General features: G+C 42.3%; 1 protein-coding gene across 6 annotated transcripts; it reads left to right on the top strand.

The window, feature by feature from the left end:
- The first annotated feature begins 100 nt into the window (after positions 1-100).
- On the top strand, positions 101-20,071 carry zgc:101569 (uncharacterized protein LOC449822 homolog). Of its 6 annotated transcripts, none has more exons than XM_034211926.1 (8): positions 101-422; positions 1,787-1,957; positions 5,090-5,187; positions 5,837-5,981; positions 14,858-15,007; positions 16,776-16,891; positions 17,404-17,497; positions 19,951-20,071. In XM_034211926.1, the coding sequence occupies exons 1-7, from the start codon at positions 281-283 to the stop codon at positions 17,488-17,490; spliced, it is 909 nt and encodes a 302-aa protein (XP_034067817.1). In that variant the 5' UTR covers positions 101-280; the 3' UTR covers positions 17,491-17,497; positions 19,951-20,071. The 6 variants fall into 6 exon arrangements, with proteins under 6 accessions (XP_034067817.1, XP_034067813.1, XP_034067818.1 ...); XM_034211922.1 differs by having other exon boundaries at positions 17,358-17,497; XM_034211927.1 differs by lacking the exon at positions 19,951-20,071 and having other exon boundaries at positions 17,407-17,713.
- Positions 20,072-20,495: the final 424 nt, after the last annotated feature.

Genomic DNA, 20,495 nt, shown 5'->3' with positions numbered 1-20,495 from the left:
TATATGACCACAGAGCTACGTAGCATTGCAGAGGTAACTGCAAAGTGGCTCAATGTCGCCATCTGCTGGACGTTTGGAGTGTGTACCACCGCATTGCACCAACACGGAACCTTTGTTTCCTTGTTGTGGGGAGTAAAACACTGTTACACCCATATAGTTGTGTTGAAAGTTAGGATACTGCGTTTGAATAAAAAGTAATGCTAAATTGTTGTCAGCCAATGCGTTTAACGTGTTAATGTATTAAGCTAGAGCTTCTAGTGTTTAATGAGTGAGTTAGCAAATGGCGCTAAAACACTTTTCGACATTGACGTCAATGTTAACGGCTTCTTTTCGCAGTAAAACATTTGGACATGCGATAAAAACGAGTTTGTTTCCAGTTAAGTCCTACAGCAGTGCAACGGGAGGTGAACACTCAGAAACAGGTATGTGTGGAAACATGCAGTTACTCAACAATGTCAATGGGAGGCACCAGAGCCTGCAATAATATCAGTATAGATATTGGCACACTCAATTTCAACTATAGATCTTAAAAGCAATATTTTATCTAAAACTACTCAATTTAGAGCTTACTTATGGTACATAATGTCCACACTTGTATAGTTAAACAGAGAGGCTTACATTTCCACTCCCCTGAACTCAACCTTAAAATGACGTCTAAGATACTGAGGAACAAGCTCAGGTTTAATTAATTTACTTAATGAGGTCGTTAGTCCCACATGTGGAGTTTCTGCCATTTTAAAACAATGGTTGCTTTCCTAACAAAGGTTGGTGTTATTGTTGTTATTGTGATACATTTAATGTTTATATTTAATGTATTATTAGTGTTTCATATATATATATATATATATATATATATATAATGTATCTACATTATTTATTATTATGTTAGTGTTTTGTCTTTGGAGGAAGTGAAATATTGTGACATGTTGAATTGTTGAATGTAGTATATTCAAACCCCCACTCATCAAGAACAATTGTTCAATAAATCAATATAGGGAAAGCAGTTTATTAGTTTATATTTTGAAAAGGCGAAACCAAATAATGATTGTCTTTCTTTTGCTTCTAAAATTAATGCCTTAACTACATTTTCAAAATAGTTGAGAACACGTTTTAGATTGACGAAATAGTTTGGTGCTAATTTTGCTAATAAGTGACAATTATTCGACTAACATGTTATCTGCTCTGCCCTCCAATGCATGTTGCTTAAACTTGGTGCTAAAGTATAACTGTAATGTTAAAAAAGCAAAACGACCCTACACACAGGTAGTAAACATGGTTCCACTGCTTTGCACACAATACACTGTGATAATTAGTTTGAGGTGTAGCAGAGTAGAAAGGCCTGCCTGAGACAAATTGCCTTTTCCCTCTCCATCACTTCACTGGCTTTTGTTTAGCGCTCCATTCTTCTAGAATAGCAGTGTGAGCGAGGTTAATGCGTTTTGTAGCTTAGTTCCTTTGGTTGACAGTTGGATTCCTTCGGAGGAGCCTAAACAATGTCAGGTCAAATGCCTGCTGCAACTTCAAGCCACAGCCACTGGCAAACTCACACACACTTACAGTATAAACACACACTGAGACAGAGCAAGAGCCAAGGTCTTCACATCAATCCAAACCATCTCTTCTCATTGTTTCACTGCCTGTCAGAGATATCTGTCCACATGAACCAATTTACATTCCATCTGCATGCCTCCTACAGTGGACGACGTTAAACCTTTTATGTCTCTGGGTCTGAGTGTTGTGGTCCATGTTGGTCTGTGTCTCTATCTTTCTCATTCTTTGTCATCAGTTGTGGGACAGACCGTGGTCACAGAGCGCAGAGGGGCTGTGGTTTCCGTGGCAATAAACCGTCCCGAGGTGCGTAATGCGGTGAACCAGGAAACGGCAAGGCGTCTGCTGGAGGAGCTGGAGGCCTTCGACCGGAACCCAGACTTAAACGTGGCTGTCCTGCATGGGAAAGGTAAGATATTGTAAGAAAGGAAGGATGAAACAGTTGCAGTATCTTACTCAGAGGTACTTGACTTCACAGATAACTTACTGACATGCTCCAGAGGGGTTCATCTTGTTGAGGGGCTTTCTCTCCTCAGCATCAGTCATTTTCTTCTAGGGTTTCTTATCCCTTCCTGTATTCATTTGAACCTAATTCTTTAAGATTTCAGATCCACAAATGGAGAGGTTCTCGGTATATCATGACACTCGAGAGCCTTATACCTGCAAGTAATAGTTTTGGTAAAATATGCTTATTCCCTTAAATGCAAAGCGATTGACGAGATGATCGAACACCTTGTTAAGTCTACATTTGAAACTACTGCCAGCAATGAGTTAGCTGAGCTTAGCTTAGCTTAGCAGAAAGACTGGAATCATTATAAAATAACAGCTTCTGGCCAGTTAGCAGAACGTCTAAACCTCACTGCTTCTTGTTTGTTCTCAAAACAAGTTGTGGTTTAATGGAGTATTACATGCCGGACTGTGGCCGTTTCTCAATCGCAAGTAAAACTGCTGCAGAGCAACTATTTCAAGTATACGACGTCATCGAGTGGCGCCGAAGGACTGTTTAAATGCATGTTAAATGCCCAGCATTCTGCGCCACTCTATGACGTGTATACTCGCGATTGAGAAACGGCCGGTATTTCTTGGCCAGGAGCAGTCACTTCCTGGAGTCTCCGCTGATTGTTCGGCAGCATTGCAGTGATGACAATCCTCATACTCTAGCCTCACATTGACCGTGTGGTATTGATCTAATCACATAACTCTGGGCAAGGAAAGTGAAAAAGCATATTTTCTAAAACTATGTCTAAAGAGAAAATCAGGGAACGGAAGTTATTGTATTTTATGTTAGAGAATTTGTTTTTGCCAAAATGTATTGCACCTAACTTCCTGGTTTTATAAGTGAAGGAAACCAGACTTTTAACCCCTTTTTTAGAATATTATTTTTGTCAAGTCAAACGTTATTATCCAACCAGCGGAAATGTTGTTGCAGCCCGGTATACTAGCACATCCATGGGCCAAAAATACTTTCAAACCAGAGGGGGAGAACATTGTGGCTCATGTTCTGACGCAGTTATGGAAAGTCACAGGATTGTCACTGAAGCTTCTCAGCTCTTCATCTCTTCCTCTCCTCTGCCTTCAAACCTTCCCTGCGTCACATTCTTCCTCTGCGTCTTTTTTTCCAGCCTTTGCTCCTTGAAGTCCTTAGATCTAACCAAAGTGCCGAAGTGACCAAACCGAGTGCACACACACAAAAAACATACACACCTGCGAGGTGGCCTGCACTGTGTCAGCCGCCCACAGCCAGAATCATGCCAGGGCTCCTAATACCTCTCAAAATAATCATCACACACACTGAATGACCTCCTTCCCCCAGTGGAAATAATGTCTTCAACCTGGATCAACCTGCTGTATGAAGTGCACCGTGGCCTACAGAGACAAGTATATACTTTGTTTGGTACTTCAGAGGTTGGAGCCTCTCCAGATGCCGGCTGCAGGGTGCCACTAGTCTCAGCTGTGAACAGAAAACAGTGTGGGGGTTGGAGAGTAATTAGCTTGTGTTAAATGGGTTAGCAATGAGCTGCACAGTAGGTCGCTCCAGCTAAAAGGGCTCTTCTGTGATTCCCACTATGTCTGTAATGTGCTTTTAATCGTCTCCCCACAAATTCCTGTCAGCAGGTTGTCCTGTGTTGCAGCCCCACTATAGCCAGGAGACTGACCTTCAGAGGTGATTAGCCGTCTGTCTGTGCTATAAGATGACAAGCAGGGAGGTTCTATTTTGGCTATACCCTCTGAAAACATAAGGGATCCATTTTGTTCAAATTAGCGCCAACACAATCACACTCTCGGCTCTCGTTTTTCAGTGTCGATATGTTTTTTTTAACCCGTGAAATTAAGAGTAATTGCTTTCTGCAGGTTTTTCTGAATATGCTGGCACATATTTGGAGCGTTTGGGATTCGGATTTCAGTGGGCGTTAGTGGTCAGGTACGATCAGAAGTCAAGCTAGCTGCGTCACTACGGCACATGTTCATCTGAAGTGAGAGGAAGCCAATATTGTGTTGTCTGTAAAGCATCACTAGTTTCATAAAACACATTGAATCTAACATCTTTCAGAGGTCAAAGAAATTAAAAACGGCAACATGCATGTAGTTGTATTAGTCCATTTGAGAAATACAATCAAATCTCTTAGTATTAGAGAACAGGACATTTGAAAACATTTATATATTTCATATTTGCATACTATTATCTAAATAATCACTTCAATGCAGGCTTTTTAACAGTTACAATGATCCGTTCTATTCAACATTTAGAGCCTGAAACTGAAGCGGCTTAATAGAATTCAGCTATCACTCATTTCAATTAACTACTTTTATTTGGAAATGTGTGTCATGCTTTTTTAAAATATATTTTGGATAAAAGGATCTTGAACCCGTATAACAACAGCCTCGTTTCACAATCATTGCCCATATATCTCAGTTTGGCCCCTCAGTTCATTCACAAACCTCCTTCAAAGTGTAAATGATGCTTTAAGATCTTCCATGAATTGACCAGCTCTTCACAGCTCTCTTTTTTCTCGATCAAGGTTTATGGAGCTGTGTCACATCGCTGCTCCCATAAACAGCATGACGCACAGTTTCTCTATAATTGCCCTGTGTTGACCCACAGCTGTAATCAAAGCTCCCAGTCGATGGGTGTCGCTGGCACATGCGTTCGTTATAATCATTTTCATTACTGCAACATTACGGAGAGAGGAGAATTGTATGAGTCCCTGCCTGAGACTGTGACATAGTGTTTGTAGGCCTCATGGGTAATGTTGTAATTACCACATGAATCCAACGGAAGGGGCTGTGGTCGGAGTATGTTAGTCTTTCATTAATGAGGATATTGTGTATGTGCACATGTGTTGGAGCACATGCGTGATTTGTGACTATGGCCTCTTTAGGGAAGAGAAGCTTTTGTGTGCCAGCCTGCCAAAAGCGAGCAGCTATCCAAATTGCAGCCCGCGGACTCCAGCTCAACTTGTTGTTTTTTTCATCCTCATCATTTTCCCTTCCTCTCTGACTTTCCATCTGCCATACTTTGTAATTTTGTGGTCTCCTCCAGGAGGGAATTTCTGCGCTGGTTATGATCTGAAAGAGCTGGCCAATCACACAGCCTCCCTCAAATTGGAGCAAGATGTCACCAAGGGTCCCGGTCCGATGGTGAGCGCTGTTTGTGTGTGTGTGCTAGTCGGGGTCACATCTATATTTCCTTACACTCTTACAGGAGGGCTCGTGTTTTACTATTAAAATATAAAACCAGAAGATGTGATGACTGGTGATTGAGAATACCTTTAAGAGTTTGTGAAGACAGGTAGTGGTGAAAATGGTGGTTTGGGAAATGCCTCCATATCTACAGCTGTGTGTGTGCAGGAAGTCCTCATCTCCAGCACACTGCTATCACTTGACAACAAATGAGGATTATGGTGTAATATATTTCCTGCAAGCTACAAAAACTGCAGCTTTGATTGCGTGTAAAGTCTTTGGGATGGAGAGGACCTCCTGTGCAGAAAATGATAGCGCTGGATCCCTCACAGAGTACACTGGGCTTCATTTGTTCAGCAACAGCCAGAACTCAGATCATTTGTTACTCCTTTGTTTGACAGTTTGGAATCTAGATTTTTTTTGTGTATAAACCATGGAAATCCGAGAGGTCCAAAAGCATCAAATAAAAGAAAACATGCCTTCATATATATATAGATGGTTCAAATATACCTTACAGTGTATATTTTCTACAGGAAGCAGTGTTAACAAGGTGTATTCCTCCTCTGCAGTGTGTGCTTTGATGGACTAATCTGTTATTTTGTTCCAGGGTCCGTCCCGCCTGCAGCTGTCGAAGCCGCTGATAGCAGCCATCAGTGGCTTCGCGGTGGCTGGAGGCCTGGAGCTGGCTCTGCTGGCAGACCTGAGGCTGGTGGAGGAGAGCGCCGTCATGGGGGTGTTCTGTCGCAGGTTTGGTAAGTCTGCCACCTCACGCTGCTGCGGACCTTACTGCTGCTACTATACTAACTGCACTGATCTTCTATAAGCAGTTGTGGTGGTTGGACAATAGTACTACTTTTTTGTTCATAACTTTTATTCACGGTAGTTTCACTGAACGCAGCAGCATATTTTTAAGAACGCCTTCTGGCATAGACACAGTTACACACATACAAACCCAAAAGCTGATCAATACAACCACAGTGTGATCTGTTTGCCCCTGAGAAGCTACACTGGATCTGCTGAGGGGTTTAGGGACTTGCTTAAGGGCAACTCACTGGTGATAATGAAGGATGTGCAAGCACTGCTTTTTCCCTTTCTCTGCCCAGGTTTATGTTGCTTGTCCAGCATGAAGTCCCTCAGGTCACAAGCCTGCTTCAGCCAGTTTTCAACTATAAATACATGTGTCTATTGCTGCAGGCTCCTGTACTAGTAGGACCATTTCACTACTACTGTCTCAGATTTTATTTTTTCGCAAATATTACTTCTTAAAATGTCTCAATTTTTGTTGGATATTTTTCTCTTTAAAGAAACCGATTGATAACATAAACTTGTCAGGAAAATGATAATTGCTATACATCCACAACTACTTAAATACATCTCTCTACTTGTCTACTCAGTGCCTCTTTCATTTAATGTATTGGTTTATTTTAATTGGGGAAATGATAATTCCACATTATTAAATACACCTAGAACATATATCAAGCCTTATCACAACATGACTGACTGAATAAACTCATACACTCTTACAGTATACATTGTTGCTTCTTCCACTATTACTACTATCACTGTAGTAACGGGCATAGTGCCCCCCCCATTCTCTGTTTTGCTGCTCCTTAAGCCTTTGTGTATCTGCTCATATAATTATATCTGTCCATGAAAATATGGTTGTGTTTTTCTTTGCATGCATCATCTGTCTCCTAATGCCAGGAAGTCGACACTGTTTCTATTTTCTAACTTCGTTACTCCGTCCTCTGTTATCAGCCTAGCCTTCTTGTTTGTGTCCGAGCGCGGCGTCGTAGTGCGATAACACCGGTGACCGTGACCTTTTGGCATCGCGGCCCCAGTCTGCTGGGCAGTCTTGATAAGTAGGAGAGGAAGCGACCCACTGCCAGGTTTCCACTGCGGGGCCGAACATGGCTCGCATATTATTTATGTGTCACAATTTCCTCATAAACAACATTTTCCTTTCCTCGCAGCTTACTGGCATGGCCTGCCCGCTGACTCGGCTATAGTTTCAAAAGAACAAGTAGTACTTTGCATCTTCTGCTGTAAACACTTCAAGCTAATCCTGATCCCAGGACGTCGTGGCTGACTTCACTTTGTAAAAGTAGCTCGTGTTGGACTGTTGCTCATCGCTTTAGCCATGGTTCTGGAGGGTTTGAAATACAACCATGGTGTTTATAAATAAAACTGTTGTACTATAATTTACTGGCTGTTCTAGATTTAGAGTGTAAACATGCAGGGCTTATCTTCTCAGGCCTGTAATTTACAGGAGAGCATCCTAGCAGTGCCCGTGTCTGTCTGTCTGTCTGTCTGTCTGTCTGTCTGTCTGTCTGTCTGTCTGTCTGTCTGTCTGTCTGTCTGTCTGTCTGTCTGTCTGTCTGTCTGTCTGTCTGTCTGTCTGTCTGTCTGTCTGTCTGTCTGTCTGTCTGTCTGTCTGTCTGTCTGTCTCTCTGTCTGTCTCTCTGCTGTCTCTGCCTGTCTGTCTCTCTGCCTCTCTGTCTGTCTCTCTCTCTGTCTGTCTGTCTCTGTCTGTCTGCCTGTCTGTCTCTCTGCCTGTCTGTCTCTCTGCCTCTCTGTCTCTCTGCCTGTGTGTCTGTCTGTCTCTCTGCCTGTCTGTGTCTCTCTGTCCGTCTGTCTGTCTCTCTCTGTCTGTCTGTCTCTGTCTGTCTGTCTCTCTGTCTGTCTGTCTCTCTCTCTGTCTGTCTGTCTCTCTGCCTGTCTGTGTCTCTCTGTCCGTCTGTCTGTCTCTCTCTGTCTGTCTCTCTCTCTGTCTGTCTGTCTCTCTCTCTGTCTGTCCGTCTGTCTGTCTCTCTGCCTGTCTGTCTGTCTGTCTCTCTGCCTGTCTGTCTCTCTGTCTGTCTGTCTGTCTGTCTGTCTGTCTGTCTGTCTGTCTGTCTGTCTGTCTGTCTGTCTGTCTGTCTGTCTGTCTGTCTGTCTGTCTGTCTGTCTGTCTGTCTGTCTGTCTGTCTGTCTGTCTGTCTGTCTGTCTGTCTCTCTCTCTGGTGGCATGGCTTCGGGGCCAGGCCACGCTCCATTCTCTCTGCTTAGTCGCTCCTCAGTGTAGGAGCTGTTTGACTATATCTAAGACAAATATGTTTATATTTATAAAAATTATGAATAAATACTTTTGGTGACAGTCCTGAGATGCTGGTATTATAACAGCACTTGTAAAAAAAGATTCAAAAATATAACCAGCTTTATTTATTACAATGCTTCCCCCTATACATTCTTTGTTACCTGCTGATATGTTTACGGCATCTTAGCTCTTTGCCAGAAACCAAAAGAGAAGCAGGAATACACCAGGATTGCAGATAACAGTTCAGATTAGTTGACACTGGAGAAGATGTATAGTGACACACTTCTTTTAACAGATTTTAAGGACCTCAGTCTAAACTCTGCATGTCCCATTAGGGAGCCTGCACTTCTTCCATCAGCTCAAAACTATGTTTGGGAGGCAGAAATTAGCGTTACTGTGGTTTCGACACATTGAGTTGCACATTTCCTCCCAGTCATTAATTATCTGCCTGTTGATGGCCACATATCTTTTGGCTTGTTTGTCAACACATTTGACTCGTTTCCCCCAGCTTAGTTGAAACCACTGTGGTCTTTCAGATGTGCATTGAGCAGAGTGAGTATAACTTAGACTGCTGGTTTTCAGCATTTATATACACATACACTACCTAGCTGTATGATACACAACCATCACCTTCCTGAAGCTGTAGTTAGTGAAGTCTCAATACTTACTTACCAGATTTAATGAAGGCTGCATTCCACAATGAGACAATATACATAAGACCTAAAGTAAGTTTGAAAAAAACATATTAACAGTGGAAATAAAGTGCATTTTCCAAACATTAATCAATTGAAAAACCGAACTTCCCTCCCATTTACATCAAAAGTAGCACTGCTCCGTGGGTAGCACAGTTTATTTAAAGATCCCGTGTTTCTTACAGATTGTTTCCTTTTAATGGTTGAATTCTGTAACCGTTTTGGGGTCGGGCACAGATGGCAGCAGCCGGAGGGAATCCCTGGTGGCTTTGGAGTCAAAAAACCTAGAGGCTCTCTGCACCGCTCTGATGTGGGCCAATAGCAACCAGAAGGATCTGACAGCTTTCTGGCATGTGATTGGCTGCCGAACCTGCGGCTTCCTGTCTGGGGCCCCTCTGCCTCGCCGAGGAGGAAATGAGAAGGAGGAGATGGTTGCGTCACGGGAGTCTGGTATTAGTGTCTAGTGCTCGTTGGATTTTGAGAGACCTGAATGAAAAACCACCGTGCTTACCTAATTCCCTGGTGTTATTCTGGTTCCTGAACCCAGAGGAACATTACAAAGCAAAAAAAAATAGTTGGCACCGGAAAAGGAAACTTAAAATAGTTCACTAATACTTCATTCAAGGATCTTTCTTTGGTGGTGAGGCTAAATCAGGCGAGCATGGAGGTTGTCCAGGATTGTTAGGATAGCGCTCCTCTGATTTTCCAGTTTGAAGTCAACCGCCAAATAAAGACCCCTCAAGCAAGTACAGCAATAAGTCATAGCAGTGTGTCCTCCATTTCTCTTCTTCTTCACAGTTATAAGTCCTGTCTCATACCTGGACGAGGGACAGACGTAGAGTGCCAAATAAGAAGAAGCCACATGTTGAATCGAAGTCAAACCTCCGTCCAAAGCCGACATACCATCGGCCAATTCAAACACCGCTCCGTGAGTTTGAAACTGAGTGACATAGTCCAGTGACTACATCGTCTCTCTTCAAAACCGACCTTTTGAAACGTTTTAATAAGGAGTGAATGGATAGAGCAGTTGTTTGTAGTGATAACATTTTAAGTGGATACACTGATGTGGACATTGTTTTTGACATTTACAAATAGCTTCATATTAATTTAAAGACAAATCATGGATAGAATAATTACAAACATTGTGCCTCACCTAAAGTTACTTGGGAACAGCCTGGGTTCATGATATGGGATGTTTAAACTATGATGTAATTTTCTTCTGTCTTATGATTTGATAGATCTGTTCCCCAGCCATTTTCCTGTTTTAAGGTGCTGTTTGCTGCCATGGTGGTCTCGTATGATGCTGCTCTGCAAACTAGAGAATGCACAGCCCTGGTGTTCACTCAGTGGGCTAAATACATGAAATCAAGTTAACTGTGTGGCGCTCGTGTTTGACCCAGCCCAGTGCAGCTATTTTCCTTAATTTTTTGTGAGGATTTCAAAGTAAGCTTCCGTTTGAAAGTCTGCTTTTTTCCCCTTTTATCCATTTAGTCTGGAATTGTCCGGAAATTGTTAATCCACATCAAACTTAATCGCATTACCCTCATCATGGGAGGTCATTGTAGTGGTTTTACTTTGATGTGGTGAGGATGCCAGCAGCACACGGGAACACCTCACTGCACCGTGTTTCACACTCTTGTTCTCAGGTTATTAGAAGCTGTAGATGTCGGATGTGATCTCTCCTTTCGTAAGACTTGGCACTAAAATCGCGTAGTAAAAATTATACTGTTACGCTTTGGCTTCCTAATTTTACAAGAGGTCAGCTACAGAGAAGCAAGGTTCAGCTGCTAGAGAGTCAATGTTTTGATTTGAAATACTGAGCAACGCTTGTCATTTTACAACAAGAATGGTTATGTTTGTACCAAACAGACCTGATCTGCAGCATTTATTCCTGCAGTTAAAACCCATCGATTAACCTCTTTCCCAGCCGCAGCAGTGAGGTATTGTTTTCATCTTGTGAGTCTGAGAATGTGTGTCATCGTGACAAAATGTGCTCCTGGAGACACCTACTCCAGCGAGAAAATAAGTGAAGCCGTTTTGAGTGGTTTGCCAGGTGTTTATATTTGTCTTAGATTTCAAAACTTCACAAGTATAACATTTAGATTAAAATGAAGGCCCCCGCATAATGCCCCATCGTGTCTGTGCGTCACTGCTGGTTTCATCTCTTATCACAAGATTGTGTCTCATGTCTTTTGATACCAATTTAAGCACAGTTAAAAACCTTAACTTTAATAAAAGGTAGTAATGTTTTTTTTAGAAAGCCACTGTGCATAAACTGTCTTTCAGAAGTGGTAGTATTTATATCTTTTATAACATTTAATATTGAACGTTTGCGGTTCTGTGGGTTTGTTTGGATGAGGATCAGCACCTCCAAATCTGAGGCCATGGTTCTCAGCAGGAAACCGATGGACTGTCCACTCCAAGTAGAGAATGAGTCCTTACCCCAAGTGAAGGAGTTAAAGTATCTCGTGGACTTGTTCTCGAGTGAGGGAACAATGGAGCGTGAGATGGGCCGGAGAATCGGAGCAGCGGGAGCGGTACTGCAGTCACTTTACCGCACCGTTGTGACGAAAAGGGAGCTGAGCCAGAAGGCAAAGCTCTCTGTCTACAGGGCCATTTTCGTTCCTACCCTCACCTATTGTCATGAAGGATGGGTCATGACCGAAAGAACGAGATCGCGGATACAAGCGGCCGAGATGGGTTTTCTCCGCAGGGTGGCTGGTGTCTCCCTTAGGGATAAGGTGAGAAGTTCGGTCATCCGGGAGGGACTCGGAGTTTAACCGCTCCTCCTTCGTGTCAAAAGGAGCCAGTTGAGGTGGTTCGGGCACCTAGTTAGGATGCCACCTGGGCGCCTCCCTAGGGAGGTGTTCCAGACACGTCCAGCTGGGAAGAGACCAAGGGGTAGACCTAGGACCAGGTGGAGGGATTATATCTCTTCGCTGGCCTGGGAGCGCCTTGGCATCCCCAGTCAGAGCTGGTTGATGTGGCCAGGGAAAGGAAAGTTTGGGGCTCTCTGCTAGAACTGCTACCCCCGCGACCCGACCACGGATAAGCGGGGGAAGATGGATGGATGGATGGATGGGTTTGTTTGCATTTTTGCCTCTTGCTAAACGTGACTGAAGAATAGACAAATATTTTAAATAAAAGGAATGGAAACCAAAATACCTAATTTTCTAATTGAAACAATTTGTCGTGACTCATAGTATTCAAAAGAACTGAGCTGCTATCACAGAAAAACACATTACATCCAACTCTGTAGCAACTAGATAAAACACAAGGTTCCTTCTTCCCCCCCCAGACCTCTCCAACACGTCAGTCAGATAAGCTGTGATGGCACTGTGATGCAGGAAGATAGCCACCTCTGATATCTAGTTATTAAACAATAGGCTTTGCTGACTCATGTTCAACCTTGTTAATAACAAGCCTTAGTCTTGACATTGGGCTTATCTACTTTAAAGTAAGGCAGAGGGCTCATTTCCAAATGTTCCGAGCATTACTGAAGAACAACAATGACAAATCCCCCCCAAAAAACCTTACTGATTATCTAGCATCAGGATCACCGCCAGACATTTTCCTCTATGGATCTTGGAATAGGGGATCAGAAGCCACCGCTCCGCCTCAGCCATCTTCTTTCAAGCCAAACATGCCTTTTGAGTTAAAACGACTTCAATGAGTTGCTTCCAGCCTCTCAGCTCCCATTCATGTGGGACAAAGCGCAGGTCTCTGTAAATTCCCGCAAACAGGACACATCAGAGACGGGACTATCAGACGGAGAGGAGGGTGAGGGCTGGAGGTGCTGGAGACGAGTGCTGCGGATAAGAAGGGAGATCCTTCCGGTTGCTGATAGCGATGGTGCCAACAGACTGGAGGTCAACCTGGCTCTTTATCTATCCTTTTAGAGTCGGCTCTGTCTTCCTCTCACTGTTTTAGATCCAGCCTCCTGTCTCCCGCTTCCTCTTTCTGGCTTTTGCTGTGACGGGTGATAGTGTTGGACCCAACACGTAGAAGCTCTTTGCACTAGTCACTGAGAAGTAGAACAATGATTTCTAACCAGAGCTACAAGTGCTTTTGCAAATGCTTACGTGGCAGAACAATTGTGATTTGGCAACTTTTATAGATATTAATGCAGTTAAATTTAGTGCGAGACGGAGCTCCATCAAAACCCTGGAAACACTCTTTTTTTTCTAGTAGTTGTCTGATTCAATATTGAAAATACCTTGAACCTCTCACACAAACCCAGACACACACCTGTGCAGCAAGGGTCCATGCTATTCTTAAAATTAAATTGCAGCAAAAATAATTTGTCATTTATGTGGCATTTAATCGTCTCAAGGTGCTCAGCACAGAAAAAATGAGTAAAATCTAGTTCATGGAGACAGTGTAACACCGTCCTCCCCCACATAATCACAATCTTCTGTCTTTCGGAGAACCATATGTGCCGACGGTTTGAGCCCCAACCAGGCCCCTGGAGAGGTCGCACTTGCATTAACACTGGTATTCCATGTATTCCGATTTAATTTATTTGAACGACACGGAGCAAGAGTCGAAGTCCCAGAGTATGAATAGAATCACAGTATTTCCACGACTCCCCACAGAATGAGAGAGGGCGGAGAAAAAAAGAAAAGAAAGCTAGCTTGATGATTTGGGGTTATGAAAACATGTCCGACACATGTGCTCTCAATAAGGGGCGGTCAAATAGAATCAGCGACTCTGAGGAATTAGGGAGTCGGGATCGTGGCGTGGAACTTGGGAGCCCCTAACAGTAGAACGCATGCCGGTTCCAGCTGGTGCTCTTTAGAAATTAGGACAGATGCCAGAAGCTTACTGTACCTCGCAGTGGACTCTCTCTGCTCTCCTTTCTCCCCCTCTCCCCCATCCCTCTCTCTCTCTAGTGTAGACGGTAATAATGCAAATGTGTCCAGTGAGACTGAGAGTTAGGAGGAGTTGGAGTTTACGCACTCACTGAAAGAAAGCAGAGTTACAGTTGAGGAGTAAAATTGTTTCTAAACTTTTTTCCCCTGCCAGCTGTAACCTAGATTAATGCCAGCGATATATTATGTCTTTCCAAGTGTTTCTATGACTGTTTTCACACGGTGACCTAAGCCAAATACACTGGCACAGTGCCTCACATTTCCTCTCACCTTTTACAGTTAAGAAATCCACATTTAGGTCTAAATGTAATTTTATAGAAAACCTCCAATTCCACTTTCTGGAAATATTCTTTACTTGGGCAGCAATCTCCCAATGTGAGAATTGTAAAGTCAAAAAGATTGCAACTCAGTTATTTTCATCTTTAGACTATCATTTTTTTCTGAATTAGTGGTTCTTATTTATCGGATGTGGCAGAATTAAGCTGACCAATGAAATCAGAAACAGGTTTATTGCCAGGTAGGTTCACACATACTAGGAATTTGACTTGATGTCACGGTGCATACATAAAATATAAAAAACAAGAAATCTAATATAAAACACAAAATCTTTTACACCGTAATAAAATACAGTTAAATAGCAAAAATAAAGCAGTAATTTACATGGAAATAGAATGCTATGAATGAATTTTAGAATATAAACTATGAAATGTGAAATATGAATATGTGCAGAAAGGAGTATGAACATTGTGTGCATTAATGTAATGCATATAGTCTATGATGTGGCAGAGGTCAAGTGTCAGCGCGGGGGCCGGTAGCGGAGGGGAAGAAACTGTTCAGGTGGCGAGAGGTTTTAGTCCCGATGGAGCGCAGCCTCAGGACATCAGGTACACCACCTGATGTTTGATTTGCAGTGGGAGAGGACTTTTAGTATAAATATCAAAAATGCAAGAAAGAAAGATGCATTTCATACTTCTTCTCTTTCTTTTCAGGAGTTCCCCTGATCGATGGAGGCACAGTGCGGCTCCCGCGTCTCATTGGACTGTCTCGAGCACTCGACTTGATTCTGACTGGACGACCAATCGGAGCGCAGGAGGCTCTCGCCTACGGATTGGCTAACAGAGTTGTTCCTGATGGCCAAGGTATTGGACCTGGTCTAGATTCTGTGTAATGTGTGCAGTTCCATGGATAGGACTTGGTGTCGCACCTGAATATGTGTCACGAGTATAGAAAATCTTTAGAAGATCTTAAACATTGGTATTGAATGCTTGGTCACATTCTTATTCTTTTGACCTCACCTTTGACTATATATATACTTTTTTTCTTTTTTTGATCATAACAAAAACAGAACAGGATCTCACCCAAATCCTCCCAACCAATCAGATTAATGAACAAGCTCTTCAAACCTGTGGACAATATCTCCCACTTCTTCACAGTTGATAAATGTATCTCCTTTCTGGCATTCTACCGAGCAAACATTGAGAATATCTACAACTTACTGGCCCCCCCCAACCTCCTCATTCTCCCCCAACTCCCCTTCAGACCTCAACAAATCACTGCCTGGCATGAAGACTCCCACTTGCCCCTAGGACCCCATCCCCTCCACATTACTCACATCTCATCCCCCTGCTCTCTGCCCGCTCATCCTCTCTGTAATCATCTCCTCCCTGTCTGTCTCAGCCCCCCCTCCTGTCAAAATGCCTCTGTTACACCTATCCTCAAAAAACCTGGCCTTGACCCTGAGATCCCAACAGATACAAACCAATCTACTATCTCCCTTTTCTGCCTAATATACTTTAACGCACCTTCGCCTCCCAAGTCAAATCCCTCACTCCCCTCTTTTTAAACTGCACTCAAAACCCACTTCCTTAAAGCCTTTTGATATGGGACCCCACCCCTGCTTTGTTCATTGTTATTATTAATGTAATTAATTGGTGTATAAGCTGCAACTGCGGTTTCCTTTGCGGTTTACTCCTTTTAAAGTGCCTTTTAAGTACCTTTTTAAACTCTATAAAATAAAATGTATTATCATTGTAGTTAGTATTATAGGACATTTGTTGGCAAAAAGAAGCGATGTGAAGAGCAGATATTGGGGAGGCTGGAAGCCCTCCATCTGTCTGGGGGAAGTAGAAAGTAGAAAAGATCGTTATTCACTTTGAAGACATGTCGACACCACCGAGAAAAAAGGCCTGTGACACATTTTTATTCAGGAAACATAGTTTTTAAGAAACTCTATTGTAGTGAAGATCAGACAAAATCCTATATAACGTACTTATTTTCCAGAGAATCTGTTTTCATTATTTGGCTTAAAAAACAACTCTGCAGCCATAACTCAGCATTAGCACTGCCCTCCTCACTCATCCCAGCAGCAGTCTGAGGATTTAGCTGTGCATGCATTTCAATGCAGCATTTCCTGTATTAAATTAAAGCATGAACGCCCCCGTATCCTTACAATCCCAAAAAAGCCTTTCCATGTGCAAATCTTTGACTCCCCCCTACTCCCCTTAGACATTAAAAGAAGATTAGCTTAATTCTTTTAGGAAGTTCCTCTTCCCACATTCAAGCCTCGGTCTAATTGGCCTCTCTGAAGGATGATGATCTAGCGGGTTTAACATCAGAGGGAAGCTAAGAAGTAGCAGCTTACTAAAACACACACACACATAGGGCATCAAAGTGTGGCATCATGATGCTTAGTTTTTCTCCATACGACCGATGGGGATGTAGTCCTGTGCTTCATGTTCGTGAGCAGCAACAGCAGGGACACGCAGAATAGAAAGGCTGCCGCTGAGAGAAAGGGTTATTAACACATTCACCTGTATGGATTGTCCCATATTATGAATGCATTTCCTTGTATATGCTGTGTGTGTTAATCTGTGTCACTGTTGGACTGACTTCATGTTGTAACCACAGCTTTGCAGGCAGCGCTGCAGTTAGCAGAAGAGATCAGCTGCTTCCCTCAGCAGTGTCTGCGGGCCGACCGCTCCTCAGCCGTCTACAGCTGCTACGATGCGCCCTCTTTCACTCAGGTACACGTGATATAAGAATATATATATATATATATATCCTTTATTTAACCAGGTAAAAGACTCATTGAGATTAAAATCTCTTTTCCAAGAGTGACCTGGCCAAGAAGGGCAGCATGAACAAAGATACTAGATAAAACACAGACAATACAGGCAGACAAATACAGCTGTAAAACACAAATAAAATGGCACATTAGCCAGTCAATATGCAAAATAAAAGAAACTATTAAAAATCATTAAAAACTGGCAACATTTCAAACGACTTCAATTTTTGGATATACGAGCACTCACATCTACCAATGGTGTCGTGTTCTCTGTCACAATACACATTAGCATACCAATATTTCAGCTTTATATGACGTACTGACACATTTAGTTGTTTCTAAGCCTTTTCTGCATGGAGATGATTTATGATATCTGGTCATAGAAGTTAGTTTGCAATGAGTTTAATCTGTGTTGCTCTGTGTAGGCCATGCAGTATGAGATGGACCACGGAATTCCTGTCATCCAATCAGAAGCTGTCAGTGGGGCAGCCAGGTTCACGACGGGAACAGGAAGAGGAGGACAATTCTCCTAGGATTCAGTTTGAAGAGGCCTTGTGACTCTCAGGTGATCTCTCACAACTCGCTGCTGCTCCACTGCTCTCCACAAATGTTTTACGTGTCTGATCGATGCTGCATTCAGATAGCGTGTTATCTTAGCATTCTTCCTACATTTCAAATATAGTGAGGTGAATTTGTGTGTATTTAAAATGTTTATCATACTACTATTTAGGTTCTGTGTGAGTTTAAACTGTGATCAATAAGCATAGAAAAAGCAAATAGATAAGCCTAACGTATGTACTTCTTAATATAAAAATGTATAATATAGAAATATAAACATGTATTGTTAATATATCAGACACATTTTGAAAAGGAAAAGAGCTCCATGTACAGCACACACTGGTTTTCACTTTTATTTTCTTGATGCAAAACACAAAGGTATTTCTGTTTAACTAAAAGGTTGAACCAAGCTGTCATTTTGTTGTTCAGTCTGTTCCTCTGGTTTCTTGTGAACTATATAAATACACATACTTAAAGATGAGATCTTGCACCTTTTTTATTTTTTCCAAAGCAAATCATCAAGGAGAATCACAGATATCTTTATGTTCTGCGCGATGCAGCGCTTTAGGAAGTCTTTGACCACAAAACTAATCCAACACAAAAGAGTAAAAAGGCATCAAAAGCACAACCTGCAGCAGCTCGCCATTGTTCCTTTGAAAAAACACTTGATTACTGGGATAAGACTTGTGTTCACGAACGTGTGCATGTGCGTGTGAGCAAGTAACCATAGCAATATACTGTAATTATTGCAGAAGATTCAGCACTTCTTGTCAGATCTGTCCCAGGTGTAAGCATTCCTTTTGGAGAACGCTTCATTGTGTGTGTGTGTGTGTGTGTGTGTGTGTGTTGTGTGTGTGGTGTGTGTGTGTGGTGTGTGTGTGTGTGTGTGTGTGTGTGTGTGTGTGTGTGTGTGTGTGTGTGTGTGTGTGTGTGTGTGTGTGTGTGTGTGTGTGTGTGTGTGTGTGTGTGTGTGTGTGTGTGTGTGTGTGTGTGTGTGTGTGAAATCATTAATTTTAGGGTGAAGACTTGGTTAGGGTAAGGGTTAGGCATGTGTTGGTTATGGTTAAGGTTAGGATAAGTCTCCAGGAAATGCATGTAAGTCAATGTAATGTCCCCTGAAGTGATGTATACATGGTGTGTGTGTGTGTCAAAACACGCGTTCAAGAATCTCTGTGTGCGCAATTTTCTGTGAATTCTTTTCTGACCTTTTAATGCTCTTTAATAAAAAATGTCTCACAGGAAAAGGGAGAACTAAAACCAAGATGTATGGGGATGTGTGAGTAAAAGAGATAGATACAGACAGACAAAGACCTCATTAGGTTTAGGAGGTGTCCTGTCTAGACAGTGTGATGACAGGACACAGAACCTCTGTTTAATGTTTCCTCCTCCCCCCTCGACTTCCAATTCACCCAGCGCACACACACACACATATACACACACATACACACACACATATACACACACACATCACCTGCTCTGCCTCCGGGGATCCACACACACGGTTGCTTAATGTCAAGCAAAATGTTAAGGACATATAGAAGTGTTTAAGTGCTTTTTCTGTGACAAAGTCCTGCAGCCTCTTTATCACAGGAATGTCGTGATAGCACTGACGAGCACCAACGAAGAAGAAGCTGTGGATGTTTTTGTGCTAGCTTGTTTGTTTAATATGAGGCATGCCCAAAAGTTAATGCCCAATTATGTGTTTAAAACATGGATTTAGTGCTTTTTTTTGTCAATGTGAGTTGTTAAAAAAGTACTCTTTTTCTTTTTTATCTGCAAAATTACAATTTCCCTCTGAGTTTGTTTCCAAAAAGGAACTTGAGGAAACGAACCATTCACTCTATATTTTGCCAATAGAAGAAGCTTGAACTTGTAGGGTAACTGAATATGTGTTCTACATTAGGAATAATCTCTCATTAAAGTAAATGGGTGTTTTGAGTCCAAGAAAAACTAAAGAATATGATAAATGACATCCTGGAGATATCTTATTCTAGTTAGGCCTCTTCAGTTTCTGTTATTTTAGAGTTTAATCTTTCGCTTACCTCTCCAACACACACACGGGCAAACAGGTAAATGCATTATTCTTCCCAAAACTCTTTATTATCATCTTCTTGTACTGACAGGATTTCTGCTTGGTAGATAGGGAAAACAACGTTTTAAAATCTAAATCTCATCTGCTTTGCTACGCCCTACAAAATACTTGCCAGAATTTTAAATAAAAGCCTACATGTGTTTTTAAATGAATGGACAAAAACATGCAAAACAACAGCTGTTCCTTTTTTTGACATGCTGTTCAGTTATTTATGTAAAGTTGCATGACATTTGGTTTTAGCTTTATGAGAGTGAGATGTTTATAGTTGGGGCTACCCGGCTGTGTGTGTCTGTGTGTCTCTGTGTGTGTGTGTGTGTTTGGTGCTGGTATGTGTAGCTTTGATGCTGGTTCTCACTCTTCACATGCAGATAAGATAGGCTCCGGCAGCGGCAGCAGTAACAGAGACACCAAGAGATATGGACACCTTTGGACCTTATCACCAGGACCATCACTGTCTGAAGGGCCATGAAGACACAACACAGGTTAGGGTGAGAGGAATGATGGGAGGAAGAGGGAGGAGAAAGGGACATGAGCATTTCATGAAGAGGATTCTAGGACATATGTTCTTCCTTCTATTATAATTATTTTAAAATATGTTTAAACCTGTAGCATGCATGGCGTTTAACAGCAGGCATTTTACTAATTGTTGCAATCTGTTCATATTCAACAAAAGTAGTGACTTCAAGGTGCAGCTGGTTTAGATTTAAAATGTGATGTTATTCAATGAATTAGAATACTTAAGACCGTTTATTTCTATAGTGTTTAAAGGAGATTGAATCACTTCTCCGTGAGTTGCTGTGCGTAATTGCCTGCTGTTTCCAACTCCATCGTCAGGGGTCGTGCCTCAACTGGGCAACATTTATTCTGCTTCAGCGGACACGCACCTTCATTCTGGACGTGTGTGAAGATGTAA

The sequence above is a fragment of the Gymnodraco acuticeps genome, unplaced genomic scaffold (assembly GCF_902827175.1).
Source record: "Gymnodraco acuticeps unplaced genomic scaffold, fGymAcu1.1, whole genome shotgun sequence".
NCBI classification, from domain to species: domain Eukaryota; kingdom Metazoa; phylum Chordata; class Actinopteri; order Perciformes; family Bathydraconidae; genus Gymnodraco; species Gymnodraco acuticeps.
This window is presented reverse-complemented; position numbering and strand designations above follow the sequence as displayed.